Genomic DNA, 21,934 nt, shown 5'->3' on the forward strand with positions numbered 1-21,934 from the left:
GAACTGTCAAATAAATTTACAGTTACAGCAAATTCAGATGTAATTTAAAGAGTCTTTATTAAAAATAGGAACTGGGAACCAGCAACTCATAAACTCAGATTTTGTGTCTGACACGAACAGAACGAGCCAAGTAAAAGCTATTAAAATTCCTCGCGACCAACATGAAAATACACTGCTGAAAAGTCAACCAACTCTTCTAAGAATTAAATTTCATCTAATCACATTAAGTATTGCAGAAAGAAACAGTGCTGACCTATGAAAATATACTGAACTCAAGGAAAGAAATATGTTGTTCTGTGCATAACATCTGAAGTATAAGAAAACAACAATAAACAAAAGTTTCCTAATGAAGCACAGGAAATGACACGAAGTCAACTCCTACTCAGGTGTGAAGTTGAATCACATGACTTCGTAACCGCTACGGATGCCTCTCATCAACAAGCAGGCGAACACAATGCCCATTATCTGGAAGGAAAGAAAAAAACATACTCATCACTTACACTGTCCTTTAGCTCCTTTAACACAGCTGTGTAAATAATCCTACAATCAGGCGGTCGATCAAAATAAATAAATCCACCAATCCATTTTCTATACTGCTTATCCATTAAGGGTCGTGGGGGTGGAGCCTATCCCAGCTGACAGGGTGAGAGGCAGGGTTCAGACTCGGCAGTCCCTTACAGGCCCATCAGGAACAATTAGGGGCTCAGTATCTTGCTCAAGGATACTTGGACACGGTCACCAGGGGAAGTGAGGATTGAACCAGTGACACTTAGGTTGCTGGACAGCTACGCTACCTCCAAGCCACGCTGGCCCCCCAAATTAAATAAATTAAAAACAATACAAAAAAGCGGCGCAAGTTGAAAATGTGGAGTAACTGATTTTGAACCACAACTGCCGTGCATTGTGGGACATTTGTATTGGTGTACTGTCTGGCCCTGACACACTCTGATATTTCCCTGGGTTAATGTACATGATTCCTGCGGTGGTTTTCAAAAGTTTGAACCACTCTTTACTATGTCCAACAAAAATATTTGATGATCGAGGCTGTGAGGCAACAACCTTTTGCTTACTGATGAAACTCACCTGCAGGAAAGCAAGAACAAGTGCTGCGACTATCACCCACAAGATGTTTTTCTTCAGGAATTCCTCAACAATTTCCCGACAACCCTTGAAAAACAAAAGAGAAATGTTAAATGTAATTAACATGTAATACATTATCTCAGCGTAAATCAGCAGCTTGCATTTTGCTGATAACAGCAAACTTCCCCATTGTTTGGGGGTAATGAACCACAAAAAACTGAAAACCAAGCAGCTTCCCACATGAAACTGAATGCCAAGGTCACTTCCTGGGTGCTTCATCTGGCAATTTTGTTTGTGTTGGCTTTAACTTCAAGTGCAATGAATAGAACATAATGTCTCAACAGAGCCAGTGAGTGTATATATGTGACCCATTCATTCTATTTAATTTCTACCTTCTCAACAGTCAAGTGATCTGTAAGCAACACTGGGGGTTGTTTCACTGGGAGAAAAATTAAAATTTGGTGATGTGATACCTCTTGGTGCACTTTGGTGGCATCTGCCATGGTTCCCACTCCACAGCCTTGAGAGACATTCACACAGCACGAGTCAGGCACCGAGTCTCCATCAGGACTGTAGTTTCTCCAGTCAGAGGAGCCATTCACACCGCAGCATTTCAGCTGGAAGTAAAAATGCAGAGTGACCACATGACCGATGTATAAACATTACTTGTGTCAACACCTGACGTAACAACATACAATGCAATGTCATGCCGCATAAACCCCCAGGATGTAGCACTGTTATGTGAAGGTGTTGTCAGACTGAGTAAACACTGAGTAAGTGATGTTACACTGAACTTACATCTTTCTGCAGTTTATCAACGCCATCTCTGAATTCAGCTGAGCTGCTGTTGTACTTGGTGATCATTTCAGTGAGACTATCCTGGACCACAGCTGAGACCTGGGTGTGAGCCCCAACAGGACAGCCATGAGAAACCACACATCGATCTCATTTCAATCTCATTTTAACCCAGAGAACTGTGAATTTCCTTCACTCACTTTGTTCCTGAAGATGTATCCAGCGATGGCAGCAGCAATCTGAACGATGATGACCAATGAGAGAAGGATGGAAAACTGGGGGAGATTAAGAAAAATGCACATTTTAAAATTATATTACTTCATCTGTAAAATGCCACATAAAACACATTACTGCTTTAAGTTGTTTTGTAAATTGGCAGATACAAGACTATATGGGTTACCGTGGTGACCATGCAGTAGTTCTCTTTCCAGGCACCGCAGCAGCCGAAAAAGGCAATGAAGAAAATCACAACACCAACTCCGATGAGGACGATGGGAGCACCTGAGGATGACACATCACCGATCTTGAGGGTGCTGTGCAAAGCTATTTGAACCAGGACTCCCACAACGATCAGGGCTATGCCACATAGCTGCAGAAAAGAAAGCAGATCATTAAAGTCAACCTTTGACAGTGGTATTAGGATAACTAACAGTTTTGATTAAGTGGTGATTTCATGCAGACAGTATAAATTTTGATTATATAACTGCAGCAAGGCCTGAAAAATACTGAATCCACAATGTGGTCATATGCAATATCCATATAACTGGAGATGTAATATTTGGGGGATGCTGCATCATACTGGGTTCTGTGCGATTACTCAAATCCTTTTTTACTATGCCCTGTGCATCTTGTACACCTTGCCGGGTACTGTGCAATCATTCCAGCTGCAATATACCACGCACCTTGCACTTGACAGTCAATCCCTATATGCACTTCAAACTGGGCCTGGTGCAGCAGTTATGTGTGAATTCAGTACACTGAAGTCAGGACTGTCTGTTTGTTGTTTTGTTTTATTTCTTGTCCATGACTGTATTTGGTTTGGTGGTTCTGTGGGTCTGTCTTTGTTTTGTAATAACTGTGGTTTCCTACTTTTCTGAATGTACGTAACATAGACATGACAACAAACTTGTCTGTCTATACGTAAGAACAACCTGCCAGTGGGACTACGGATAGAAACTAGCCTTTGGCTACAATCTGGCATATTTACATGCAAATGTACATTCATATGCACTGTCCCGCTTTTAACAAATAAATAAATAAATAAATACAATTTTAAAAATGCCACATATGTGTCAAAATGCTATTCTAAATAAAGTATTGCAGGGCTGCAATGATATCTCAGCCTGCAAATGGTATTCTACAGACTGACCAAAACACCTTTGTTTGGTACAGATCCACACAAGTCACGTTGTCATGATAATGATAATTCCCTCTAATGGTGTGAATATCATCACAGTTTCAATATCATTAAAATAACATTAAAATAATAAGTTTAATATTTTCTCCACAATCATTCAATTCTAACTGATTACACCAACTTCATTCCAAATTTCTTCCATATACAGTACATTTGATAATGAAGTAGTCACGACTAAATTTAGAAATTTTCTGTGGAAAGCGGTCTCAGGTCAGATGGGCAAGCACTGATGGTAAACCGATGGAAGGAAACAGCTGTGGGCGTTTGGTTCCTGTACACATACGTAAAAGGATCGGATGATGAACTGAGATGTTCATGAGTCATTGTGGCGGCTGAGGTGGTGAGTGCAGACCATTACATCTCTGAAAAAACACTGTGTGGGAGAACTGTTCGACCATGATCAGCTGGGATCAGCTCGCTCTTCAGCAAACATCACGTCCTGTGGTTTGACAGGAGTGTCTCAACAGCAGACGAGCCTGTCTGGTCAATCGGACCTTGATCTAATTCATCATTTAAATTTCTAAACAAAATGCCAAACATGGTCACTCACTTACTCCTCTTTAAATCAATTTCAAGATTATTTGCTCTCTTTGTAAATTGTCATGAAATACCTTGTTGTGATTTGATGCTTACAGAAGCTGAGAAAAACCAAAATTACAAATCATTTTCTAATGCCGTTTGCTTCTAATCAGTGGGTGTTATGGTTTTGTGAGAACAAGCTTTGGTATCTGTGACAACAAGATAACTCAACCCCTGATAGGACAACTCACTCACTATTAAAAGACAACGGTTATTTTTCTGAAGATTACTAGATAATCATCTCATTATAAAAAGTCATCAACTGTATCTTTAGTTAGCAAGCTTTAATATCCCATTATCACAAAAAAAAAGTAATTTAAAAAAATAAATGCATGGACTCTCTCTGCTCATTGACTCGACTTTAATTGCGATCTTTTCTGTTCTTGGTTTTATGTGATAGAAAAGTAGGTACATTAAGTAGACCTTAAAGAACATACGACTGTCTGCACCAGAGTTCCTGCCATGAAAAGCTACCCAAGCTTCTCCAAAAGCAAAACTGGAAGGTAAGTAGCTTTGTGCAGCCGCATCCGATGTACCTTAGGTGAGATGTACAGGCATGTGGAGAGAAACAAATACCCATGAGCAAAAATCTTTAGTGTCACAATTGTATCACTTTTTTTGTACCTGCACGCTGACAGGCAATCATCCTAACACACACATACACGCACACATCTCTAGTTTTGCCGCTCCCACATTTTGTATTATTTTTGTGTCAATGTGAATTATTTCATTTTATAATTGTTTTTTGTGCTGCTACAAATCCTCCTGCTGATGCATCTACTGGGTAAATGCTAATGTAAAGCTTAGGCAGAGCGGTCGACTACTCTGACTGGGTTCTCTGTGGACCCCATTCTCAAACCAATCCACCAAATTAAACACGTTTCAGCCAATTAGAACATACTGTTCAGTGTTTCTGTCACATCTGATAGCATGAGAGCCAGAGCCTTCTAACTTATATCTCCTTATTTGAAAACCAAAGTATGGTCACCCTAGGGAAATATTCACATCACATATTTACTGTATTCTGTTCAACCGGTCGGTTTGCTAACTGTGGCAGATGGTGGAAATATTGATGTACATGAATAATCATTGCTAGTCTTGTTGCTGTTACTTATTTTAAAAATGTACTTTTTTTTCCCCCAACAATAGCATTCTCTACTAACTGTTCTTAAGATTTGATTTACTGCTCACCAAGTACATTGCAAGTAACTGGCATTTAGAATTCACTGGAGTGACGAAAGTTAAATGATCAAAACTCAATTACTCCTGAATAAAACTAGTCTGACAAATAGCTCACTCCTGGTGCTTCTGGACGAGGGCTCTGCTACAGCCCTGTAGACTATGGAAGTTTTACACCTTCAATAAATATCATTGAGGGTGTAGAGGAGAACATCGCTGTCACAACATTGACAAAGGTGCAGTAAGAGAGAAAAATCACACAGCGAGAAGTACTATAAACATTTAACAACTACTGGAAATCCAGGGACTAACTCATAATCTGCTTAATCAGTTACATAGATAATAAACAGGTGTACAACAAAAAATATTTTTTTTTACCTATGAGAGACCCATTTTACCAATTCAAATTGCTTGTTCAGTGGCAAAAGCAGGAAAACTAGATAAAAAATAAAAATAAATGGCAAATATTCACACTTGAGAAACTGGAACAAGCTTTTTTTTTTGTTTTTGCTGTTGTAAAATCGCAATCATGTGATTATGGCCTCCCACAGTTTATGTGTAATTTATGAGTCAGACGGACATTAACAACCTTCACATTTTTATGGAACTCTCCACCAAGCAAAAGTAAACACATACTAGAGGAAAGTACACAGGATGTAGGCATAAACTCGCATTATCACACAAGATCCATGTACAGTCTGTATTATCAGTAGGGTGCTTACTATAAACAAATACACCAAAGCACCAGGACCAACTACCAGTCAAACTGGTTTTACATCTCTTTAATGCATTTAAATGTAAGCAGTTCAAATAAAAAGCTCTCAGAGTATGAAACCTATTAAACTTGACGTCTGTCCCTAATTTTTCTTTCAGATGAACCTGTATGTTGTTATTCATGTCAAGCCCTTGCTGCCGCCTGAGACCTCTCCTTGTTGGCACCACCAATGTAAATATTTGAGCTAGAGTCAAATAGGTGGCTAATGGCTGACACAGGAAAGCATAAAGGAGGGAGCAGTAGAGGTCAACACAGCAAAGAGGATAATATCCATAAGAATCATGCAGAATTAAGTGTTCATATGGGTTGCTGTTACACACATTTCCTTCTGGTAGAACTTCATTTACCACTGAGGTGATTTATCAGGATGTCTCAAAAACAACTGAAGGGGTTTGGGTTAAATTTAGAGGAAAGATAGGCAATATTACATGAAACAAGTAATTACATTTTGTAGGAAGAAATTTCACATCCTGAGGAGCGTTCTTGGCCATTGGAAGGTTGTAACTATTTGCTGTATTTTTCTGGACAGGTCACGGATGTAATTCAATCAGATTTGTTGAGTCCATGTGAAATGTTAAAAAAAAAAAAAAAAGAACAGATCTGTGGTCCAGAAAACCTATTTTCCATAATATTATACATAATAGAATATATAATATACACCGAGCCTCTCACTGGCCCAGGCCAAACATGCTGACAACACCACACAGGCGCTTCTCGAGTGTCCTGGGCTGGACTCATACGTACGCCAAGAGACGTGAGCTGAAAACACGTCTTAACCTCAGGATTTCAGCAAGCAGAAGACGCCACAAGTTACAACTCAACTGCACATGCAGACTGTTAATTGTTGGCCATCAAAAACCCAACACCATTACTTTTGCCTTAGTAAAACCCATCTATTCTATACCATTCTATACCGCTTATCTGGGGGGGGCTGGAGCCTATCCAAGCTGACATTGGGTGAGAGGCGGGTTCACACTGGACTGGTCGCCAGTCCCTCACAGAGGCATCAGGAGCAATTAGGGGCTCAGTATCTTGCTCAAGGTCACTTCCACATGGTCACAGGGGGAAGTGAGGATGGAAAACCTCTGAGCCTCAACCTCTGAGCCATGCCGCCCCTCTAAGTAAAACCACAAGGTGGGAACAGAGCCACAAACCAAACCACTTTGTTACACTACCTGCATCCCCCCATGTAGACACCATTTAAACTGAACTATTCGCAATACGGTATTACGATGATTCCTCTAACCTTTTTCATGCATTTTGTCATTCTATTACCACACAAGTATGTTGATGTCCAAACAACAAATACAACTGAACACTAGTCTAGACAGGATACTGGTATTGTCATCGTGATGAAATTTTGTGGAGCTGAAACAATCTATCAATGAACCTATTAGACCGAAGGACACCAGGCTGTGTCAGAACAGTTGCCCCAATTCTTTTCAGCGTCCATCCCATCACCAGCAGCAGCAGTAGCAGTTCTGTGCAAATCAATACCACAACACCTTGCACCACATTCCTATTTAAAACCTCACTGGCCCTGAAAAAGCTATAAGCCCACAATCTCATCAATATCTTTGTTGTTTTTGTCCCTGAAGACAAAAAAAACAACAAAGGTATTGCTGGCAGCGACCTGCAGCTCTGGAGGTTTATGTAGTGGGCGTGTTTGCATATGACTTAAAGCTAATGCTAATATTCTGTGCATGTATGTGAGGTCCTCCTATTGATGCTAGGAGCAGTACTTGACACAAATCATGTGATGCGTAGGTGCGTTAAGTTTTTGCCTTTCCACAGAAAACAAAAAAATAAAAATGTACTTATTCCAGCTGCTCCAATGTGAATGTTTTGCCATTTTTCCTCTTCCAATTTCTTTTGTTTTTACATTTTAATGCACTATTGGTCACTTTGTATATACATGTTTTTCCTGATTCATCCACGTTAGAAAATAAACTGGCAGATTAATCAGTAAACATAATTACTGTGAGTTGGAGACGTCCCTTAAAATTAACTTCACTAGAGAGAGAGAGAGAGAGAGAGGTAGAGAGAGCACAATTAGCTGCGTTCTTCCTCTCTTCCTCTTCACTGTGCAAACACAATGGAGAGTTAAGCCGTACTCTGTCAGTGCAGGAAAAAAAAAAAAAGGTTGATCTGGATGAGTCACATGATACAGTTACACATTGAAAATCTGGTCATAAGATTCACATTCCATTATAACTACCTCTCACTGTAAAGCGCTTGATCATACAATGAAAACCACACACAGATTAGGTTGAAGTAGTTTAGGTGGATGCATGCTCTGCCCTGCTTTAATTGACGTACAGGACGTGTGTGTTTTCACTTATCAGATGATGCTACAAAGGAAATTATGTGTAACAACCTTACTGAACCTAACTAGAAAAGTTAAAAAAAAAATTGTGTTGGAAGTCAAAAAGCTGACAAAAAGATGAAACATTGCAAAACAGGTCTAGCGGTGCAAATATTTCAACAGGCAAAAAAGAAAACAAGACGAAAAAAAAAAAAAGCAGATTTATCTTGATACCACAAATGAACTCGGTCAACATCACCTGGTCTTTGTTTCCTGGCAGACAGATTTGCCATCTTTTGATAGAGAATATTAATAAAAAAAAAAAAAAAGAGTGGTTAGCTTTTACAACTACTCACCCAGAAGATGAAGTTGAAGAAGAAAAGCAGGAACTTGACACATTTCATTCCCCCTTCTACACCCATGATTCAGGAGGATCTATTTCCTGCATAAGAGACAGGTTGGTGCAAGTTTATCAAATTTTTAGGACTAAACTTAGATAAGATTAGCAGTAACAGGAACAGCAGCACATTTGACTCACCCACAAAGATTGTACATGAAAAAAAAATTCCAACAACTTGCAGGGCAGCTGTTATAAACAATTTATACAAACATTTTAACACGTTGGGCCGATGGACAATAACATTTCCCATCATTAGACTGAAAGTGAATCCAGTTCAAGTGATGGCACACATCCATGAAAACATAAAAAAACAACAAAAAAAACAAGTGTCCCTGGTTCAGCTGAGTACACCACCGGTTATTTTTGACAGTCCACTGGCTCGTAAAAGGGGGAACATGTCAATTTATCAAATACCGCCCCGCCAGTGTCTTAAAATATATACTAGCGTAGAAAAAAGGGGTCATACAGGCGTCCAAAGTGGTGTTTTTTCGGGAGGAAGTGAGGCTGTCCAGCCCTGCTTCGGACCGTTAATCACCGCGAGCAACAATACTAGCTTTGTTTAAGGCCAAATTACATCAACTGAAGCGGTTTCTACTTATTAAATTTGCGGAGAGTTTGCTAACAAAGTCTTCCTTGGATAAACACAGGCAGGTACAACGTTTGGGTTAGCGTTTCCTCCGTGTCACTCGCCTTTTCTTTTCTTTTCTTTTCTTTTTGTGTGTGTGTGTGTGTGTGTGTGTTTCCACTTTTAATGAATAAATAACACTTAAAAAAACCCACAAACGTTCCAAAAGCCAACGTTGAGGGTTAAAAAAATGAAATCAGATTAAAAGGAGGCAGCAAAGGAGGTTTACTTTGACGGTTTTCTGATGCTTACCTTTGAGTAGAAGACTGTAGAGACCCGACAACGAGGGGCGAAGGCGACAAAGTGTTGGAAGGCTGAAGTTGTACGCTTGTTAGTCCCTCCCTGTGTCCTGCTGCTGCTCCCCACCTCCTCCGCTACTTCTCCATTTAGCCACCACACTGCAAATGATGCCTTCAGGGACTCCTCGTTCAACCGCTACTCCACAACGCGGTTTGTCCTTTTGCTCCAGTTTTTATTTTTTGTGTCATGCTAAACGGACTTGAAATTATAACACCACAATTCTACAAACATATAAAGTTAGTCTTCAAGCACTGCAGGCAATTGAACAAGGGGGGGGGGGGGCAACAACGACGAACAAAATACACAACATAAAACATAACAATCCCCAATAAACGGTTCTGTTTAAGCTTTGTTTCAACTTAGCTTAAATAAAGAAATACTGTACATAGATAAATTAAAATCAGAGTGTAAGACAGATGGAATTTTTTTCAAATGTATCTGAATTAATTATGTATGTATTCAGATACTAATGTTAATAGCATAATAAAGATTTGTTAATAATGCACAACTATATTACCAGAGTCACTGAGTCTTCATGATGTGTAGAAGGGCCTGTGCCCAGCCGAGATGTGGTGTCCTGCGTCTGGTGGCAGAAACAGGACACTTCCAGTCAAATTCATCAGACGTCAGGAAACAGTAATAGCCTGGGGCGTTCACGTCACCTCAACGAACATTCAAATGTCATGAAATAAAGTGAAATGTCAAACACCTCAGATATAGATGACACACTCACAGGAGGTTACTACAATGGCGCCATCATCAGAAATCAGTTTTTATGCCTTTTCAGAGCTTTTGGTGAAAAAAACAAACCAAAACTAAATGTCCAATAGAAAGAGAATAGACACATTTTTGAGGCTGTTATTCAAGGAGAATGAAAGGAAACTTAATCTCTGCATAGAGGGAAGGGAGAGAGAGAGGAAGATGAAGCCGCAGATGTTTTAGCAAACTACCAAACTATACGGTTAATTAAACCGGGCTTGACTCGGCACCATTTTGGACTGAGAAACTGCTGTCATCACCTGACATGCCAACTTCCAACTAAATTTGCTTGTTTGCCAAAGAAAAAAGAGACTCCCTCCCCTCCTGTATAGGCAGACGGAAGCTTCAGAACTACAGATGTTTGACTGTTTTTGAGAGAATCATCTCTACTTATCCACTCACAATCTCTCTTACTGTTGTAAAACAGAGCTGTAACAAATACAGCTTAGAAATATTGTGTAATAGTGTGGCGTGTAAGAAACGTCCTTTTCTACGTTACAAGAAACAACCCCAGACTGATGAATAACATCCTCTTGAGCAATGTCTTCTGAAACCAACATGATTCTAAAAGGTTCTAAAAGAGTGTTTTTGGCAGTTAAAGATTGAATTATGCGATCATGAAATTAAACTTTACATGTCATCACTCTCCAAATTTACGTTATTAGTAAACTAGACTAAGTGAACTCATCACTCAACTTACTGGTCATGTGGTGGAAGTCACAAGTTATTATGAATGCTGCGGAATAATGCATCATGGAAAGCTTACATTCTTCTGGTGTTATTCCCATGAAAATTGACTCAAGCCAGTGAGTTATTGAGATTCAACATGAGGCTTTTGTTGTCGCCTTCACACATTAATGCTACGAAGCTGAATGCTGGGTCTCACAAATACCTGTTCACTTATTCTACAACAATATCTCTAAACAAACTCATGACTGACCCATATTTCTACCCTGAATATACTGAGTTGATAGTACCCAAAATTTACAGACATCATATTTATACTTGCATTTTTATGCACTTTCATCTTCAATTTCTTTCTTTTCCTGTGTATTTAAATTTAACTATGTTGTATTTTCACGTACATATTGTCGTTAACATTTTGATTTATGACACACATTGTTGTTTTTTTTACATCTGATTTGTATTTTTGTCACGCCCTTTAGTTGTTGCTGTTGAATGTACTTATTTTTACATACTTCTATTTTGTTATCTTTATTCTTATATATTTTCTATACTTGAATGGAAGCACTTGCTACAAAACAACCCCCATAAGTATTTTTGATTCTGATTATATTATAGATTTTTACCTCCCAATTCTGGGTGTTTTGTCTTTTCGACGCAATCTTAACTCAATTTTCTGTTAACCGCCTCTGTTTAATCTGACCTTTAGTTCGCAGTTGTCGAGACGTTGTAGGGGTAGTGTAACTCCAGAGGGTGGCAGTAATGCGACTTCATGGAGGTTAGCTGCCGTGGAACTCCACAGAAGAAGAAGACAGGCGAAGAGGAGGAGGTGGAGAAGGAAGGGGCGCGGCAAAACGGAGGAGCGTGTTGCTATCATCATGGCGGGATGCATGAAAATGCTAAAAGGTTTTGTTTCTTCGAGTACCAACTCTTTGGTTTTCATGGTGCTGCTTCTCTGTTTACCTCAAAACTCACACCAGGATACGGGTAAGATGGAGTGTTACGTAGCGTTAACCGGGGCTGCAGGGTATTTAATGCGTGTTTTTATACACTACAGAATATTTAGGCTAACTCGTCCTAGCCTGTCTTTCATGTTTGAGGTAGTGAAGCCCCACAGAGATTTCTGAAAGCTTAGCTCTTTTTCAGTTCTCCAAACCTTGTGACTGCCGGCCTTGGATGATTTTTTTTAATATATATGTAGGAGTGAAATGAAGTTAATTAATACGATTATTGTTACTGTTCCTGAGGTAAATATCTGTCCTACCTTAACGTTTGCGCCCCGCCCTCTTGTTTTTACTTGCTTAGTTTCAAATTTGAAACTAACTGTGCTGCGCCACTCGGCAGTTTGTCATATTTATAAGAACTTGAATATTAGAAACCCGTGTGGGAAGGGAACAATGTGGGAAGAAAATCATATCAACTCTAGAATAGAATGTTGTCATACTATTAGTTGAAGCTAAAGATTGTTATGTACTACCGTTTTTTTGCTTGATTTCCTCTGTTCATTTGTTTGTCAGTAATATGTCAGAAAATTGCACACACAAAAAAACGTTGAAAACTGCCACACAGCTGAAAGTGATCATTCATCCAAAATTGTATCTAAATGTTTGAATATCAAAACGCTTCTATGTGCTACCATATTTGACTTATAGCTTTGATCAGTTAGTTTTGCAAACCACCAGGGGAGAAAAAACAAGAGTGTTCTTTTAAAAGACTTTGATTTATGGTGATTTGTACATTGCAATTAACAGTCCAGACAAAGTATACATTTTTTACTGTATACACTACTTTTTTTATATAGATGGAATGTTAATAAAATAAAGCTGCTGACCTTTTTTAAGTTCAGTAATATGCAAGTGAAACACATTAGCATGAAAGCTTGATGTGAGGATTATTCCATTCCAATCATGATTCTACCTATTAATCCCAGGTAACAAGCCTGCTGTAACTGATCTCAGAGATGGAGAGGAGTATGCGATGTCCGGGTCACACCTCTTCTGTTACACAAACTCTATCGAACCAACCTGGAAGCAGACGTGGACAAGAATTAAGGTAAGTTATATTGACCATCCTCATTTCACCCAGACACTGTTTCAAGTTTATTTTGAATGCATTTCCCCTTATTTTAGCTATTACAGTATTTTTGATCTAGAGTACACATTCGCTTTGAATTACGTATATTTTCTGATTCTAGTCACATTAGAATCCTTTGCATAAAAATTCTAAGTGATGTTGCATCTCTAGTTATTAAACAAAAGGATTTCCACATAGAACTCGCTTGCTATAGTAATGGAGGGTGCCTGATAGGTCAGAGTGTGGAGTTCAAGCATCTTCAAGATGGCGACTGTAGAGGGTGAGGAGGAGCTGCAAGAACTGGTACGCTTCAGTGTCTGGGGCTGGGTCCAGAGTTTCATACGGGAAGGCCACAATGAAACCACCATCAACATCGGCCTGTTCAGCAAGAAGACGTGTTTCAGGATTGACCCCGCTGATCAGTCACGGTACACCATCAAGCCCATTCGCCGTAAGTGGGGGGAAAAAGGCACATTTGCAACATGTGTCTGCTGGTGTTTTTAACTGTTTGAAAATGATTGTATGTTATGGGTATGTAATGTTTATGACTGACATTTTAATGCAAGGCATTGAATACTTCTTATTGTGGTACAAATATGCAGCACGACTTCCCTCTGGTTCCCACTGGTTGAAACCTGGCAACAGGTGACGTAATGGAATCAGCTTTTGCCAGCGTCACACCCTGCTGCTTCTTTTAAAGCCAAGTCTTCCCTCACAGACCGATGAGGAGTGTTAATGTCCTCTCATTGGCTGACAGCCTCTCCTCTAATTGATGCCAATTTTCACATCAATTCAATTTGAGTATCTGGAGTTCACACAACTTAGTTTACTGGTTTGGAACTCCACTTCTGTTACAACTCAGAAAAGCAGAGAATGGGAATAGCACATTACTGAGGATGGAGCCCCAACGTTTGTCTCCAAACATTCTGGATGAAAGAGTCCTCGTCCTCAACAGAGCAAATTTGCCTTGTCGTCTGGTCAGACTGTCATTAACTCCTCATAAATACATCCCCCTCCCAAACACTTTCAGCATCTATTCCACTTTGTAATGCTTTTCAAAGTTCTGCTGTGGGTCTAAGGGCTTGTTTCTACTGGCTCACTTTGGCTCGGGTCTGGTCGGTTTGGCCCCGTTCCACTGGCCCTAACCGTTACCATTTTGGTCCCTGCTCTGCTGGGATTCCAAGCGAGCCGAGCGGGGACTAAAATGTGACGTAAACACATAGCGGGGCGCTGATTGGGTAACTTACCCGCTTATGTCGTCTACTTCGTATCATTTTAGCCTCGGTAGAATACTGGTAAATTCTTTTATACTTTTCTTGGGTGGTCTGTTTCGCCACTTGAAGCCTTGCCTGTCTGTCGTCCCTTACTTTTAGTTTAGTTTCGTCCATTGTTATTGTGTTGCACACAATTTATGCCGTAGAACTCTCAGCTGGTGAGTCCACCCACGCTGATGTGGTACCCAGTGCTAGTGGAAATGCACCTGTGCCGAGCCGTACCGACCAGAGCGCAAGCAAGCCAGCGGAAACGCACCCTAAGTTGGCTCAGACTCTTGAATCAGTCCAACATATTATTTGTTTTTCCCTGCAGAGTTTGACATCTATCTGTTTTTGGTATTCCTCTCTGGAGCGTTCTTGTTTATCTTTGCAGAGTCACTGAGCAGGTAATTTTAATTGCTTTCTCTCCTTTTACCCCATGCCCATCCTCAGATTAAAAAAAAAAAACAGTTGAGAGTTAATCATGTTTTATTCATTAAATCTCTTCTTTATGCACAAAGGAGTGAAGTTTTCTTCTACTCTGCTGGCATGAGCACAGGAATGATTGCCTCTCTCATCATCCTCTTTTTCATACTGGCTCGCTTTCTGCCAAAGGTACAGTATTTGTTTGCTCGTTTAAATATTTCAAGTTTTCACAAAATAATGTCATTGATTTGATTTGATTTGATTCTCATTGACACTCAGTTTTTTGTTCCTTTGTACAGAAAAGCCCTTTTTATGTGTTAATTGTTGGTGGCTGGTCGTTCTCAGTCTACGCCATCCAGTTTGCCTTCAGGAATCTGAAATTGATACTGCAAGACCACTGGCATGCTGCACTAGGTACTCGATTTTTCATACACTTTATTATCACATGGAACAGGATATCTGTAATTAGAACCATAAGAAAAGTATGATGAAGTGTCGGCAAAAACAGTTTTGATAAAATATTTTCACTATTTTGTCTTGCAGTCCATGTTTCATACCTGTCCACAGCAATAGCCCTGCAGCACTGAGTCAGTACTTGCCTTTGTTTTCTTTAGGTTATGTGGTGGTGGTTGGATTCATCAGTTTTGCTGTTTGCTATCGCTACGGCCCTCTGGTGGACGAGAAGAGTATTAACATCCTGTCGTGGACGTTGCAGCTGTTCGGCCTGCTCCTGATTTACTTTGGGATTCAGATTTATTACGTTGCCTTTGCCATGATTGTCATCGCTGTTATCATTAAAAACCTGGCATATCCAGCCTCTGTGATAGTGGCTGCATGGAGGTGGGTGTTTCCTAATGCTGACAGAAGATGGCGCAAGAGTACAGTAATATTTTTAACAGGGAACATGCGCTGCAACAGCTCAAAAGTTCTGCCATCTCTGGCTCTATAATGTATGTCTGAGTTTACCAAAACTTACAACATAAACACATTGAATGGACAAATGCTTTTGTTTCTGCATATTATTTATAATCTCTGGTGTACTTTTTAAAAGTTTCTATATTAAATATTAAGAGTTACTTTGTCTAATGGAAGGACTGACATGTGGCTTTCCCTTGCGTGTTTGTCATCACACCAATTGTCATTGGAATTGTTTTACAGGAAAATCCGACGGTATGTTCACTGGAAGCCAGAGCCACGTCGCCTGTTGACTGAGGAGGAGTATCAGAAACAGGGGGAGGAGGAGACTCGACGTGCCCTGGAAGAGCTGCGGAAACATTGTAACAGCCCCGAGTTCAGCCCATGGAAGGCAGTTTCCAGGCTCCAGTCCCCAAAAAGGTCACTATTACTGTTTTGTTTTTGTTTTTGTTTTTTTACATGTAATCTCACAAGAGTTTTACACTCGCTGGGTGTTCGATTTGATTGTCTCATTCAGCTAAAACAGTGAGATTAGAGGGGGAAATCCAGCATCTGCAGGAAGTCTGACAAACAATTCTGATTAATTGCTTCAAGTGATGTCCCTTATCAATTTGAATCGATGACAAGTTTGAAATCACTTTAAAAATGATCCCATCATGATGACATGTTGCTTGTTCACGTAGAACTAAATGATGCAAATGTAACGCTGCCCCTGCAGGGGAATTCATGTATCATCCCCCTTATTCATAACAGAGGCTTGTAGTGTATCCATAGCAGCTGTCTCTATGACACAGTTGTTGCTTTTTTCGTCACCCTGTCTGTGTGTTTTTTTATACAGATGTCGAGACGTGACAGATGTGCATTATTCCCAGCAGTGGTGTAAAAGACAGAAAGACTGAGTTGCATTGGGGTAATGCAGGCACCAGGTTTTGACAAGGAAGCAGAATACGTGGCGAAGGGCAGGACAATTAACCAAATTTTATTTTCAATCACAATTTTGGCTTCTGGTGATAAATCAAAGAAGGTAAAGGAGATAAAATGAATATTGTGATTTATTTAGTGTCAGTGTTTTTCTCTTTCTCATTTTCTTCTTCTCTGTCTGTCATTCCATGATAGAAAGACAGGTGTTCTGTTAAGCAAGAAGTATAAAACCTGTTCCACCTTTTACAAAGAAATGTAATCTTAAATTGACCAAAACAATGGCGATTTATTGTTTCGTGGGTTTTTTTGCTTCGTTTTTTTAAGCTTCAGCGTGGAAGAAAACAGACAAGATCTCTTGTTCTGCTGCACTCATTTTATCATGTGATCACAAGACACATGTAGCTACTTCATGGTAAACGGAGAAACACAAAACCATTTGGCTGCACCCGCGATAATCCAGGTCTGTACTGTTGCTGTAGTTTGTAATTGTAATTTATTCGGATGAATTCAAGAAGATTTGTTCATTCGCAGGTTCAAAAAGAAAAAGACACATCAAAATCCCGTTTTGATTTAATGACGCAAAACTTTATTCAGTGTGAAGCCTCCTTATAACTGCTGAAGTCAACATCAGAACTTCCTCATAGTGCCCTGCACGGGCCTATCTTCTGGGCCCCTGGCCTCCGGCCCCGGCCCGACAGATTTTCAGAATTCTCAGGCCCTAACCACGAAAAAAGCCTGACTATTTTTTTTTTTTTAAACCTTCCATAACTACCTTTTAAGCTGTTTATGTTGCAGACATTAAAATGGGTTAATTGGTGTTTCTAGCATGGTGTTAAGTGATATTAATTATATTTTGATTGAAAGGACGAAGTTAAATACAAATTGATTCAACTGGATGACTGTATTCTCCTATGCAATGGGAATTGTCGACTGTTGCTGTGCGCTGCTGCTCACTGTTGCAGTCGCATCACACAGTCAAAATAAAACAAAATAACCAATAAAGCATCCCCAGAAATGCTTCAAACGCTTTCCTAAATAATCTTAATATCAAGGCAAAGGCAAATTTCTCTGTATAGCACCATTCATACACAGGGCAATTCATAGTGCTTTACAGAGGTAAAGAGAGAACTGAAAGTTAAAAACAGTTTAAAATCAAATACGTGAATTAAGACATTCAAAAATCATTTAAAGTCAATTCGACAGCAGACAAATCAATAGTAAATCAATCCATCAATACCAAATCACCCAGATCAATACACTATAAGAAGGCTGCAGTAAACAGCAGTCTTTTCAGCCCTGATTTAAATGAGCTGACAGTTTGTGCCCCCCTCAGAGTTTTAGGGAGTTTGTTCCACAGGTGTGGACCACAGAAGCTGAAAGCAGCTTCACCCTGCTTGGTTCTGACCCTGGGGACGCTGAGTAGACCTGTCCCTGATGACCTGAGGGGTCTGGATGCTTCATACCCAGTCAGCAGCTCTGACATGTATTTAGGCCCAAGCCCATTCAGCGACTTATAGAGCAGTAACAGGACTTTGAACTCCATCCTTTGACACACAGGGAGCCAGTGCAGTGATTTAAGGACAGGTGTCATGTGGTCCATTTTCTTACTGTTGGTCAGGACTCTGGCGGCGGCATTTTGGATGAGCTGCAGGTGCTTGATTGATTTTTTTTACTGAGACCTGTAAAGACACCATTACAATAATCTAGCCTACTAAGAACAAATGCATGGACGAGTTTTTCCAAGTCTTTGTTTCAAAAGGAACCCGAAATATACCCAAATAAGGTCTGAGCCCTTATCATGGCACAACAGACACCTAAACCCACAGTAACCTGAGCTACGTCTGTCCGTCCTGGGTGAGGGATCCCTCCTCTGTCGCTCACTCTGAGGTTTCTCAGATTTTTCCCTGTTAAAAGGGTTTTCTATGGAGTTTTTCCTCAGTCGATGTGAGGGTCTAAGGGCAGAGGATGTTGTTATGATGCCATGTGAAGCCCTTTGAGACAAACTGTTTGTGAAATCGGGCTCTACAAATAAAATTTCCTTGCCTTGCCTTGCCTATGGGCTGGACGTGCGAATGGGATCAGCATGATGTCATTGTGAGTGACATACAGTGAAGGGGAGGTGCAGAGCGGCCTCTGCCTTCCGGCCCTTGGGCTGTCGGGACCCTCTGGCCTCAGGCTCCAGCGCAGTTATCTACTTCCTCAGTCTCAGTGTGTTTGTTCAATAATCACCATGCAAGCATGTAGTGCAGAGATGCAGCCAAGTGTTATTGGAAAGGTAATTGTGTAGTCCTTCACTTACATTGTTATTGTCTCACAGTTTTGCTGATATTGTGTCTATAATCCACAGGTTTGCTGATTTCATTGAAGGGTCCCCTCATTTGATGCCTAATGAAGTGTCGGTGCACGCACAGGAATATGGCTTCGGAGGATCTTTTTTTGAGGATGAATTTTTTGACACTGATGATGAAGAGGATGATATTAAGCCTCTATCGAAACCAGGGGGAACGTTTTCTTAAAGTAGAAACCACTTATTTTTGCCTTTCAGAAAGGTGGACAGAGGACAGACAGCGCTCGGTAGCATCAGGGCAAACGTCCAGTCTGACTTTTAGGGGTTTCTTTGGCGGCTGGATTAAGAAATCCCAGGATTGTCATTTCCAAGTGCAATCCACCACGTGTGTCCTGGTTTTCAAGCAAGATGTCATGGACAATCAGACTGAAGTGCGTGGTCGTTTTTGTCAGGAATGGCACAGCAATTTCTGTTTTCAAAAACATTAAAGCCGGATCTCTTCTCTGAGGGAACAGGGCTCAGTTAAGCTGTGGTTTTCTGACACTGAAAGTGATTTTGTGCACACAAAGCAGTTGAACTTTCACTGTGTAATGGTAGTTCGTTTCAATAGCTCGGAAGATATTTTAGTTGTCAAAACATTGTTTATAGTCTCTGTGTTTCAAATGAGAACGTTCGGGTTTTATGATAACAGGTTCCCTGTCTTGGCAGCAGCATGTTTGAGTAGCGGTTGTGTGCTTTACAAACCAGAACTGAAAAAAAATCCTGCTGGCAGAGGTCATGTTACCACATGTTATAGCCCCAAAATATTTTGAATTACAAAAAACCCAATTGGAGCTCTGATAAACATTTGTACTCTCAATGATAAATTATTTGACCGAAAAGGTTGTCTCATTGTTTTTGTCGTCCATTACCTCACCAAGGGAACAAATTGTCTCTTGGCATTATGCAAATACAATGTGGCCTATCTTCGCTAGAACTGAAACTGTGGAGGAATGGCATGAAATTTGAGTGAAGAGCTGTCTAACATTTTAAAAAAGAAAGAAGTTTTGTTGGGCTAATCTTGACAAGAGAAATGTGCTCTCTCAAAGTGCCTTGTGCTTATGAAATGTATATGGAAAAACAAAGTCGTTTTGCCTCAAATAACAAGCTGTATGTCTTATTCTGTAACGTTCCTCCAGAATTATAACTGACACCTTTCTTTTTTCGGTTCTTCTGTTATTGTGAGGGCCGAATAAAGTTCTTTCTACCATTTTCCAGAAGTTACTTCATCAGAATGTCAAAGGATTGTGGTGGTGGTGGAGGGGGAAAAAAAAAAAAAGTCATCAGAAATTCAAGTAAGTTTTTTTTTTCCCTCCAAGATGCAATTCCACATTAGAAGTGTGTTGACCCTGAATTTTAGAAGCTGAAAAGACAAATTTTGTTTTTCCTGTGTGGCTGAATCTCCACATCGTATTAAGAAAGCTCGTCTTCCTGTTTGTCATGGAAATGATCAGTACAAACTACTTTCCAAACAGCTGAATTGTATGACTTGCATAATTTTCCTTTGATGAAAATTCCACTGTTTAATTGGTATTCGGTGTATTTGGCAGATGTCATTTAAAACCAGCGTGATTAATGACATGTTTGGTTTTTAGTCTGTCTAGAATCTTAAACGGAACTGCAGCAGATGCTGAAAACCCCCAGCACCTGTAGTGATTTCTCTTGGATTCCCTGCCTTTTGATCCTTATCGTTACTTCTTTTTTTTTCCCCCTTGAAATACAGCATCGTTTTCTAAGAAGCGAGTAAACCGTGACAAAGAAATGCCTTGACCTTTACATGTCTGCCACACCCGAGGAATCCCTGGGTCTATCTGTCCAATCTACTATGTATCCTGAAGTCAAAGTTGGTTACTAACACACTTTGATTTTATGTGCCAGACTGAGGATTTTTACATAACATGTTTAGATTTTTTTTCCCCCCAACATTAATGGAGTTTACTTATATTAAAAGTGGAAGCAAAACTGCAATAGACTCCAGAATGACCTCATGTGCTGCGAATGCTAGATAACGTTATCGTTGATCTGGTAATTTATTCTATGTCCAAAGCATTCATACTATTCTCAAAAAAGCACAAAATATGTCTCAAAAAAGCACAAAATATGGCAACTGGACTAATCTCGTGCTTTTTTGAGACTTACCATGACCTGGATGACAGAGAATATCCACAGATACATTCATACTATTCATGCTTTATCTGGTTTCAGAGAGCCATGATGTCTTGTGGACACTGTGACATTTAGCTGATCTGGCCCCTGCATCCCACCACTGTGACTCATTCAGTCTTCAATTACTCAAATATTTGCAACAGCTAATACAACAAAAACTATTTGCATGTTTACTGGACTCAAGTGTAATCACATTTACATGCTGCATTTCCTGTGACCTACTTCCCCCAAAACATCAGCCAGACTCAGATAAACATCCAGCCATGACAACTTGAGGCGGCTCGTCATACACACCTCAGGGTTCGTTACGTCAAAGTATCCTTATTTGGGCTTTAATACTTCAAAGAAGTTGTCACTTCCTGTTTCAAACATGCAAGAGTACAACTAGGGACTAATCCCTGTATTAATCTCTACTTTTGGAATGCAGTATTCAGCTTTGGCAAAATTTACATTTGACAAATTCCCGTATGGTTTGTGAGTACACACTGTTGAAGGTTAATGACTCTACTACTCATTACTTAAGTCCTTATTAATCAACCATCTATTCTTTCAAAGAGTTTGAAGAACAAAGCTGGTCTGCAGAGCTCAGTTTTCAAATGCTACCACAGAAAAAAGGCCTCATGAGTCTGCATCCCCAGAGACTCAATAGTACCTATTCTCATTATACACACTTCCTCTTGGCTCAGCATTTGAGAAATACGTTAACTGCAACAGTTATGTAGGTATATTTTCCAAGTAGTTACACCTTGGCAATTTCTCACAAAAGTGCCTTTAACTCTGAGAGCGAGTCTATCCATCCATGTTCTTCCACTTACCCTGTTAAGGGTCATGGGGGGGGGGGGGGGGGGTGGAGCCTATACCAGCAGCTACAGGTGAGAGGCAGGGTTCACCCTGGGCAGGTCACCAGTCCATCACAGGACCAACACATAGACAGACAACCATTCACACTCACAGTC

The 21,934-nt window shown here is 40.1% G+C and overlaps 2 protein-coding genes across 8 annotated transcripts; one reads left to right on the top strand and one right to left on the bottom strand.

Annotated features, from left to right (window-relative positions):
- Positions 1-32: 32 nt before the first annotated feature.
- cd63 (CD63 molecule) lies at positions 33-9,567 on the bottom strand. 2 transcript variants are annotated; one of them, XM_086213311.1, is made up of 8 exons: positions 9,408-9,567; positions 8,487-8,572; positions 2,276-2,376; positions 2,076-2,150; positions 1,879-1,977; positions 1,554-1,697; positions 1,084-1,167; positions 33-465 (listed from the first exon to the last, which is right to left on the bottom strand). In XM_086213311.1, exons 2-8 carry the CDS (start codon positions 8,527-8,529, stop codon positions 400-402), a joined length of 612 nt encoding a protein of 203 aa, XP_086069437.1. In that variant the 5' UTR covers positions 8,530-8,572; positions 9,408-9,567; the 3' UTR covers positions 33-399. The 2 variants fall into 2 exon arrangements, with proteins under 2 accessions (XP_086069437.1, XP_086069436.1); XM_086213310.1 differs by having other exon boundaries at positions 2,276-2,464; positions 9,408-9,566.
- nemp1 (nuclear envelope integral membrane protein 1) lies at positions 9,050-20,746 on the top strand. Of its 6 annotated transcripts, XR_015117855.1 has the most exons (12): positions 9,051-9,177; positions 11,608-11,885; positions 12,829-12,950; positions 13,206-13,422; positions 14,559-14,631; positions 14,746-14,839; positions 14,950-15,064; positions 15,265-15,490; positions 15,809-15,985; positions 16,404-16,589; positions 16,811-16,946; positions 18,834-18,970. XR_015117855.1 is itself a non-coding variant. In XM_086213306.1 (10 exons), the coding sequence occupies exons 2-10, from the start codon at positions 11,777-11,779 to the stop codon at positions 19,000-19,002; spliced, it is 1,221 nt and encodes a 406-aa protein (XP_086069432.1). In that variant the 5' UTR covers positions 9,050-9,177; positions 11,608-11,776; the 3' UTR covers positions 19,003-20,745. The 6 variants fall into 6 exon arrangements, 4 of the variants coding, with proteins under 4 accessions (XP_086069432.1, XP_086069431.1, XP_086069433.1 ...); XR_015117854.1 differs by lacking the exon at positions 16,811-16,946 and having other exon boundaries at positions 18,834-18,974; XM_086213306.1 differs by lacking the exons at positions 16,404-16,589; positions 16,811-16,946 and having other exon boundaries at positions 9,050-9,177; positions 11,608-11,804; positions 18,834-20,745.
- Positions 20,747-21,934: the final 1,188 nt, after the last annotated feature.

Source organism: Aulostomus chinensis, chromosome 9, assembly GCF_037954235.1.
Source record: "Aulostomus chinensis isolate RoL2024-O1b breed Wild chromosome 9, RoL_Achi_v1.0, whole genome shotgun sequence".
Lineage (NCBI taxonomy): Eukaryota > Metazoa > Chordata > Actinopteri > Syngnathiformes > Aulostomidae > Aulostomus > Aulostomus chinensis.

What these genes read in the sequence shown, in the direction of transcription:
- cd63 (XM_086213310.1), bottom strand. Translation starts at nt 8,552, where the DNA reads ATGGGTGTAGAAGGGGGAATGAAATGTGTCAAGTTCCTGCTTTTCTTC. An exon ending in TCTTCAACTTCATCTTCTGG is followed by an intron (nt 2,465 to 8,486) that starts GTGAGTAGTTGT and finishes TCTTTTCTGCAG; the next exon opens with CTATGTGGCATAGCCCTGAT. An exon ending in ACTACTGCATGGTCACCACG is followed by an intron (nt 2,151 to 2,275) that starts GTAACCCATATA and finishes AATCTCCCCCAG; the next exon opens with TTTTCCATCCTTCTCTCATT.
- nemp1 (XM_086213305.1), top strand. Translation starts at nt 11,777, where the DNA reads ATGGCGGGATGCATGAAAATGCTAAAAGGTTTTGTTTCTTCGAGTACC. An exon ending in AGACGTGGACAAGAATTAAG is followed by an intron (nt 12,951 to 13,205) that starts GTAAGTTATATT and finishes GGTGCCTGATAG; the next exon opens with GTCAGAGTGTGGAGTTCAAG. An exon ending in TTTGCAGAGTCACTGAGCAG is followed by an intron (nt 14,632 to 14,745) that starts GTAATTTTAATT and finishes TTATGCACAAAG; the next exon opens with GAGTGAAGTTTTCTTCTACT.